The 9,710-nt window shown below is 30.7% G+C and overlaps 1 protein-coding gene across 1 annotated transcript; it reads right to left on the reverse strand.

Moving 5' to 3' along the window:
* Positions 1-3,735: 3,735 nt before the first annotated feature.
* On the reverse strand, positions 3,736-8,694 carry LOC127734658 (zwei Ig domain protein zig-4-like). The gene is made up of 9 exons (XM_052244651.1): positions 8,527-8,694; positions 7,515-7,615; positions 7,110-7,152; positions 6,698-6,861; positions 6,142-6,340; positions 5,866-5,922; positions 5,512-5,669; positions 5,032-5,148; positions 3,736-4,478 (listed from the first exon to the last, which is right to left on the reverse strand). The coding sequence occupies exons 2-9, from the start codon at positions 7,590-7,592 to the stop codon at positions 4,461-4,463; spliced, it is 834 nt and encodes a 277-aa protein (XP_052100611.1). The 5' UTR covers positions 7,593-7,615; positions 8,527-8,694; the 3' UTR covers positions 3,736-4,460.
* Positions 8,695-9,710: the final 1,016 nt, after the last annotated feature.

Genomic DNA, 9,710 nt, shown 5'->3' on the forward strand with positions numbered 1-9,710 from the left:
AACACTGATTTAAGATTTACATTGTACACAAATGTTATCATTAAGTGTTCTTAGTTTAAGGAATGAGAAATGCTTTCTTTTTTCAAATTTTTAACGACGAAGTTTGTACAAGGGGGGGGGGGGGGGTAGTGGCGAAAACGGAGTACGCTCCCTTTAATTGGATTTTTTTTTTTTTTGCATAAAATCGTCAATTTGTTTTATGGAATTACGCTCCCCTTTGCAAAATCCTGGATCCGCCACTTAAGGTAAGAGTACATTTGAACTTTGCAGTATATCTTATGAAGTTAATGCACACCTTATCTGTGCATTATCCAGAGCATACAATGTAGCACAGTAAGATCAAAAAGATTTTGCCTATGTCATGTGTTAACTTATGTAGTTGTGCGCATTCACAGACTTTAAAGTAAACTTAAATACTCAATACTCTCACTACTAAAAATAACTTTTAGAACTTAAGGCAAAATGTTAAATGCTTCCTCCATGAGATTAATAGTTACCTCTCTTAGTTGTAGATTGAAAGTTTAAAATGATATAATAAATTTACTGACCAAGACTTTACCGGCCTTGTTCTAAAAGTCATTTCCTGGAAAACTTCCTATGGCGGATATTTAAAATTAGTTTGTGTTATTCTGAGGAAACTTGGAATGTTTACGCAATGGGAAACATTAAATCAATATTTTTCTTAAAAGGTTTTGGCCTAAATGCCAGGAAAAGCAGGTAAGATGAAAAATTCAACCTCCAAGGTGTTTATCTATATACAGACAAATTATGAAAAATCTCTTTTTTGAATCTGTTTTTTCACTTATTTTGGTTATTCTATATAGCAAGTATACTACGGTAACGCTTATTTTACGCTGTTTTTAAATCAAAAAAGGTAGAAAGTTTTCAAAGGTGACATTATTCATTTACAAAATTATAAGCCTTGTATCAATGATGAGTTTTTTTACAACCACTGTGTCGATGCCACTGCTGGTGGAAGTATTTCTCCACGAGAGTATCACCAGCCCAGTATTCAGCACTTCTGTGTTGACATGGATTATTATCGATATGGTCCTATTTATAAATTAACTATTTACATGTTAATGTTCGACATACTAAGGATTTCTACCCAAGGTATAGATTACCTTAGCTGTATTTGTCAAAACCTTTCGAAATTTTGGGTCCTCAATGCTCTTCAATTTAGTACTTTATTTTGACTTTTAACTTTTTTGTTTCGAGCGTCACTGACGAGTCTTTTGTAGACGAAACGCGTGTCTAGCATAAAAAATTATAAGTCTGGTATCGTTAATGAGTTTTTTTGGGTTTTTTTTTGTTTTTTTGCACGAACAGAGAGCACATAACGTGTACATTCGACTTTATACTGATAAATTGTTGATGAGACGCAAGAATTGGAAACTTTTTATTTTTCGAGCATGTATAATACTTTTGTAGCGGCTGTCGTAAAAAATAAATCCATTATGACCACGATGCAAATTAGAAAAGTATTCAAAATTCTGTCATATGATAGGGACAAGCAGATATCATAAATTGTTAAAAATATTTAATAAATTTTATCATAAAAAAAAGTTTTTTACTTAATTGCAGTAATTTGATATCAGTGTTTTATTGGTATATTATTTACAAATCAAGCAAGTATAAAGATAGTATTTCAACTCTTTTCTGGGATTTTTTTTCTGCATCAAAGTTCGGTACAAATTTACATTTGAAATTTCGACAGATCGTGACTTCTTGCACAGTTGATGACGTTATTAGATGGTTAGATGAAGGATAATCGGAAGTTAATCGGTCGATATGACATTGTATGACATTATTTCTATATCAGCAGATTAGTTACATTAGGCTTGCACAGATGGACTACTTCAAACAAGAATATATGACAAATTTCCAATCGTCAACTTCCCTGCAGTAACATACCCTCAGCCCTATCGCATGACATTTTCATTTTTTAGTTCATACGTTACGCTCCTGCATGTTCACACTATACGGACTTCGTTAGCAAGAGTGTGTTCCTTACCCAAAAACTCCTCGAACAGATTTATGAATCTAAAATCGACACTACATAAGTTGTACGGTCACCATCACCATCACGAAATAGTTGACCAATACGAAATGCCTGTGTCTAAACTCACTAGCGACATATGTTCGTAGTCTTAGAAAGAATAGTCGTCTTATCTTTAATTTAATCGATTGTGTCCCATCCATTGCCGATTGAGACATTTTGACTGAGTGTGGATTCGCATGAAGGTAATGTATGCATAGCTGGAGATGCTTTCCTTGTCAACGCAACCTGTCTCGCTCATTTTTGAGTGCACTTGATTCCCTCAGTTTGTGTTTGTTACCTTCGTTTGTCTTCTTAATCGATTTATGAGATTTGAACATCATTAAACTACTGTTGCCTTAATGTTTCACCATGTTTAAAAGAGATTTGCGTATTCAAAAACTAGCTTAACACGCAATATGTTTACGTTCCTGTCCAAAATCATTATCTTCATTTGATATCAATGATTAAATTTTGAAGTTTTTGTTCTTTAGGGAATATGGTGTTGATGGCAGATCTTTCGGACTATTTGTTAATTTATTCAAACGTCTAGACTCGGGACGATTATGAGTTTAAAATATGATAAAGACAATTACGACATTTTGACCTCTAGTAGCCCGTTTATTTTTTTTATTTTTTTGTTTTGTTTTGTTTTTTGTTTTGTTTTGTGGATTTTTTTAGTTTTTTTGGTTATTCGATGTCTTCTTATTGATGTTTACAAGACGTGTCCTATTATATATAGACATGATTGGGGACAACAGTTGGAATCAAATGAACTCCAAAAGTAGGTTTGTCTACACGTTCTGCATCTCCTACTATACGTGCATCAACCATCGTCCAGTTACTATGATACGGTCTGGGGCCAAAAAAAAAAGGATAATAAAATCATTAGGACGATACCGGATGAAATCGGTTAGAATAAATATGTCTCTAAAGAACTAATGAGATGTAGTATGATTGCCAATGACACAACTATCTACTATAGGCCAATTTAATACCAAATTTTGCATCATCATATGAAATTAGCAGTAATTAATGTATCAAAACAGCAAGATCTAGCGTTGAATAACATGTTAATTTTATGGAAACATGTAGAATTTTTGAAAAATGTTCAAATATATATATCAAACAAGACTTGTAAATATCAAGACTTTAGTAGCTTTCTTATTTTGAACATATGAGTAAAACAAATAAGAGGGGAAATTGACCCGGACTCTTTGAGCTCAGGAAATTAGAGACACGATCCCATTTCCATTTTTCTGCAATAACGTTTAGCTTATTGGAATTACTTATTATACCTTCCACTATGTGGTCATTTGTTTGGTGAACAGTTACAATTTATGACCATTTAAATAATTACCATCTATCCAATTTGTGGATATTCAAAACGATTGGAAATGACTTATTGATATTTATCTGGTCTTCAGCAACTGTAATATTCCATCAAATAAGCAATTATCATTAATATTTCATTTAACCCTTTGGATGATGATGTATTGTGACTAATGAGTTAACTCGACATAGGTTTACGACCATTTCTTTTATGAATTGATTGTAGATTTGTCTGCGTTTATGAAACAAGTACGGTCTTACAAAATGATCATCAACCGATCCATTTGCTTTAATCTCCAAGGGAATGGCAAAAATAGCTAATTCGATCATGAAAAGACAGGAAGATAAATTATACAACACATACAGAAAATCATCTGGATTTATTAAAGGCATTTGTCAATTTTGAGCACAATATTACACATTATGTCATATTCATCAATAAATAATCTCAATAAATAAAACAAATAAATAAATAGGATGACTATTTTACAATAAAAATGGCACAGAATGAACAATTATAAATAAATAATGATTCACAATGATATGTTTTGATGACGTCATGGATAAATTTCTCAGAAAAATTACGTCATGCATCAATTGCAGACGACATTAGAAATTGAGGTTGGTTCACTAAAGGTTTCTAATTTAAAACATAAATTGTTCAAAGAAGACTTTTTCTCACAGATATGTGTATTTTGTTGCTCACTACTAATATACCACATTCAACATTCCAATTTATACTCTTGCATGCACTCTTGACTACTTCAAGAAATAAGAAAGAAAAAAATTGATTAAGATGAAGGTGAATAGTTAATATCGTGGACTATCCGAGTTATTCGGAACGCAAAATGCATTAAAAATAATATATGAGACAAATTCTTCAACAATTGTAAAGTTTTAACAGAGAACACAACAATATAACCATTGCACATATTCAACAACAACCAACAACAAATGTTGGGACTGGTTCATGGATCTCTCGGGCAAGATTAAAGTCTCTTTGTGGAACCAGATTGTTAAGCTTTCGGAATGAAATTGTAAGAGACAGTAAAATGGCTGGAATTCTGTATCATGCCTTTACGGGTAAGTGTTACGATCTCCTTCTTGTCTACAAAGAAAAGACGAAATCATTTTAGTATTACAGGAGATAATGAAATAATATTATGATATCATTTTGCAACAGTCTTGACAAACTGATTTATTATGTTTTTGCTACAGTTTAAAACCCTGTCACTTATGTTTTGATACACTGTTAAGGACTATTATCTGATTGTTTCCCTTTCTTTGATTTAAGCGACCGAAGTAAACGTTTGATGTCCTGTGTTTTACCATTTTCATATACCTTATATTCGGGACGTTTACAAAAAATAAGCATTGGCAATAGAAAATAACTTATACTTGTGGAGTCTTAGTAGATCATTTTAATGTTTGCGTGTTTTTGTTTGTTTTTTTTAATATCATGAATAAAGGAGTTGGGTTGTTATGTTCTCGTTGACGTATGTTTAAAATTTAAAATTAAAAAAAAATAGCGAGTGCTCTTGTTCGTCTTGTGTCAGCTTGAAGCATCTTTAACAATATTTGACGTTAGGTAATCAATAGTTTTATAAGAATCAGAAGTTGTGTTGTCCCTAGATTGTCCATGCTAACAGACTCATACTTACTGGGTAAAGGAATGTTGAGATTTCGTCAACGCCTGCATCATTAGCACATGAACAAGTATATGATCCCATGTCTTTCCACGAAATGTTCCGTATCAATAAATCTCCATTACTTAGCACCTGAAATATGAAAAAACGGGTCATTTAAAAATCAATTCATAGCGAACAAAAAAAAAATCCGATATGAATTTATAACGTAAACTGAATGTCAAACATCTACTAATCTACTAAATATACTAGAAATTTGAAATGTGATACTAAATATATAAAAATTTCGCAGAGAATTTGTGATAATGACTTAACATTAAAAAAAAAACCACTGATGAGTTAAAATGAAAACCTAGACATAAAAATAGACAAAAATGTCTAAATCAACATGATAAAAATCGGCTTAGAATACGGAGTTTCAAAAAACAGCCGAGAATTAAAAATTAAAGACTGAACGTGTTCTATTTTATCATTTTAAAATATAAATAAACTGACCTCATATTTTTCTGTAGGATGTGAAATTTCTTTGCCTTTTGGGGTAACCCATGATACCATCGGTGATGGACTACCTTCTACTCTGCACATTAGTTGGACAGAAGCACCACTTATTTCGACTCTATGGCTTGTCCATAGAAATATTCTTGCAGAAGCAGCTACAATAGAAAAATACATATATAAAACTTATGTTTAAAGTTCAAATGATGTTATATCAAATACCGTGGTATATTTAAGTAAAGAAAGAACGATAAAAAAGAAACGAATAAAAAAAGTCATGGAAATGTAATTGCATTATTATTTTACTTCCTTATTAAATCATTCAAAAATATAATAAGCTGTATATATACTTACAATGAATCGATTTCTTTACAATACATTTTTCGTGAGCTTTGGATTCAAATCTGCCAACTGAAATGAACGTATAAGGTTTATTAACAACAGTTAGATCAAATCTTTATATATGTAATACAATATAATTAACAATAGAAGAGTCGTTAAATAGTCAATAAATTTATAAAATTTTCAATTGTTCCAATTTTATACGATGCGATCATCCTTTAAATCATTAAGGCTTTACATCAATTTTTATAGATAAAAACAGTAAAAAATGTATGCTTATGAACTTACCAACTGAAACTTGCGTTGTCTGGACGATTCTCTGGGTTGCTGTTTCAGCTACACATGAGTACTCCCCTTCGTCTTCGGGAGACAGGCAGTCCAAATATAACTTTGATTTAGTAAAACCGAGTCCTATTAATGCTCCTCTTTTCTCATTTAATATTTCCTCAACAAACAATTCGTCGTTTTTATAATCTCTTGAAGGACCCTGGAAAAATATGAAGGATCATGAAATAATGATTTTACAAAAACGATGGTGCTGGTTCCACTATTCTCCGGAAATGGATTTTAAGGTCGACTTGAATATGTAGAAAATAAAGTTTTAACCCATTTTTTTCAAATTGACTACCGATAATCATTTGCAAACTTTCCTTCTAAAATTAACAAATAGTTTTTGAAACAGACACAAGTTTAAGGTAACTGAATGCAAGACCATCAAACAAAATATCCAAAATTAAAGATGTTAAAAGCTTTAGACTTATTTTTCTTGATTGAAATACTTGTCATAAAAATAATATTAAAAATTCATTTCATCCTTTTTTTAATACTTTTATATAATAACTACCTGTTGAATTCTTATACCATTCTTCAGCCAGTGAATGGATGCTGCTGGTTTTCCGCCAGCTTGACATTCCAATACAATGTCTTCGTGTGCCGTTCCTATTGTTTCGCTAGGCAAATCCTCACCAGTCTTAAAAAATAATTTATTGTCTTCGGTCGTTCGCTTTTCTGTAATTGAAAAAAAAACAGTGTGAACAATGTATTATACAAGAAAATCTCGTTGAATAAATGATATTTTGCATGAAAAATAAATTAGGCAAACTGTCAAAAACAGAAAATCGTTATTTTTGAATGTCTCAGACGGTCTTTATAACAGGCAAATGAATGCGTTTAAAGCTTTTAACATAATCTCCAGACGATATTGTTAACAACAATTCAATAACTTCAATAGTAAGAAAATGGTTGTATCATCTTACCTTTTGCCAGCCTTTTTACTTCCCGAAATAGATTGTCATTACTCTGGAAAAGAAAAAGGATGTCAGGTCAAACAAGTACACATTACCCACTTGGAAAAGTTCCCACCAGGTTAAATAACACAAATATAGGTCACATATCGTCAAATAAGGAGCGGTTAAGTCAGTGATTTAATGGGTATACATGGAAAAAGTACAACGCGTACGTGATGAATGAGTTTTGTCACTAGTAGAATAAAACAAAAAATACTAAAATAAAACAAAAAATCTCAAAATATTTGTTTGATGTTTACCTTTAAAAATGCCATTCTCAAAAAGAAACTGCAATATTTTTCTTTTGAATGTAAGTCTTAACATGTCTTTGAAAAATAAATTCTTTATAAGATAAATACAGGTACATTAACTTACCAAATATCGTCCTAATGATAGTGTTGAGCAAAATAGAAAGGAAATCAAAATCCTTATTACAGTTGTAGAGATTCCCATTGAAAAATAGCTATCTATTGTATCTGAAATAAACAAAACAATTACATTTGTAAATTAGTACGAATATAGATATATTAACCTATATATATATATATGGTACGAACATACATAATCCTATTAATTTGTTCTGTAAAACTTTTTTGAAACATATATTTGTATATATCAAACTCAACAGATAATGAATTTATTATAGGAACAATTAGGATTATCGTACGAGTATATATTTTTTTAAATATGTCGAAATTTTTAATATTTTCTAATCTAGTATTTCTATTTTTAATAGTGTCTACTATAATATGGCATTCGTTTGATGGGCCTTTACATTCATCGTTCAAAGATATGTGCTGGGCATCAGATGCTAACTTTAAGTTACTTCCTTCCGTAAACCTACCCCTATCTGTGTACCACTTTTAAGCAATTAGATTTTTTTTTTTTTGAAATGCAAACTCAGTTTTTATTTGATATAATCTCGACGTTGTCCAATTTATACTATTATCAAAATTGGCTGTTGTGTTTAAGCTCTTAAGTTTTATGCTCTCAAAAGATTGCTGTTTTGGGATTTCCAATTTTAAGTCTCGAGCGAACATGGTGAATATTCCAGAACCACGTGTTTTTTTTTGGTTTTTTTTTTTTTAATGGACTTCAACATTAAATTTTACATCTGGTGAAGAAACATAGGGAATAAAACAACAATTTAGATAACACAACAGTAATCCTTCAGTTATGATTTTTTTTAACAATATGATTTATTGAATAAATAAAAAGATAAGATGGTGTACATGTATATTTATTTAAGTTCTGTCCTTTTAAGTATAATAAAACAATAAATTATTGATATAATTTATTTCAAAAGAATGGACTTCTGCTTAAATAAAAGACTAAATGCAAGATTGCATCATCTTTAATTAATATTCAATAATTATCTTTAACTTACCTTAGTTTACAGAGATCACTTGTTTCTAGTTTAATGTAATTCCTTTCGTTTCTTTCTAGAAAAATCCCAAATTCCAATATAAAAGTAAGTTGTAATATTTTACACTGTAAATTTTAATATTAGTATGTATGTTCAGACTCTGAATAAGTTTTATAATCACAAGTTCCAACAATACGAATTTTATATCAGAATTGCCTTCTTGGTGACGTCACTCACTGCGCCCACGTGCCTGAAATTTGTCACGCTTAAATTGGTGTGAATTTACTGGCCATACTATTGGCTACTTGGTCCCGAGGGTGTCACCAAAAATGTATAATGCCATTCATTATGATGATATCGGAAGTAGAAATTTCCTTATAAGTGAATACGGGCGTGGCAAAAATCACCTAAGTGTAAAATAGTAATGGCCTGAGGCAATTACAAGGTTCATTCATAAGAATTCCAACAATTGTACAACAGTATGTTAATCTGTCTATTGAATGTGTGATTATTGATTTAGTTGGATACATTCCATAACTTATGGCTTTATATTCTTATCGATGACCAATAAACTAATTTAAGGTAAATTCCTCGTTTGTATTGACCATCAAGTGGGTAACATTTATCTTAATATCAATCCTCATTCAAAATTAATCAAAATTTAGCATTGATTGTAAAGAGGGTACATCTTATCTAATCAACCCTCGTCAAAATAATCCAAACTTACTTTTGACCTTAAAAGGCTACATTTAATTTAATAATAATTTAATTTGCAAATTACACCTTTATGGGTCAAGCAATAACATAAAATATAACACAGTATTAAAACAACAGTCACGAATTACAAGGATAAAACAAAAACATAGTCTAATAATCAATCGTCATAAAAAATTATCAAATGTAAAATGAACTCACTAAAGTCAGTTATAAGAGTATCTTTTCTTGACGTTAGTTTAAAAATATTCGGTCACAGACATACTACCGGGATACACTTTATTGATTCACTTTAAAATCCTAATGTTAAAGATATTCGGTCACAGCCAAACAATTGTTATACACTTGAAATATCGCTTCCTTGTTGCATATTACTTTTCACTAGGAACCAATATATTTCGTCGAACCGTTTTAAACACTTTTAAAATCAATTTCTTGGTCGATCCAAGGATTTATGTAGTAAGACTTACTGTATTATTTGAATTTGTCTC

Source organism: Mytilus californianus, unplaced genomic scaffold (genome assembly GCF_021869535.1).
Source record: "Mytilus californianus isolate M0D057914Y unplaced genomic scaffold, xbMytCali1.0.p SCAF_3, whole genome shotgun sequence".
Classification (NCBI taxonomy): Eukaryota; Metazoa; Mollusca; class Bivalvia; order Mytilida; family Mytilidae; genus Mytilus; species Mytilus californianus.

Bases quoted from the DNA above. Each gene is read 5' to 3' on its own strand.
- LOC127734658 (XM_052244651.1), bottom strand. From the start codon at position 7,592: ATGGGAATCTCTACAACTGTAATAAGGATTTTGATTTCCTTTCTATTT. The intron at 5,670-5,865 runs GTAAGTATATAT...TTTCTATTGTAG, and splicing joins TGTAAAGAAATCGATTCATT to CTGCTTCTGCAAGAATATTT. The intron at 5,149-5,511 runs GTCAGTTTATTT...TTCATATTTCAG, and splicing joins ATCCTACAGAAAAATATGAG to GTGCTAAGTAATGGAGATTT.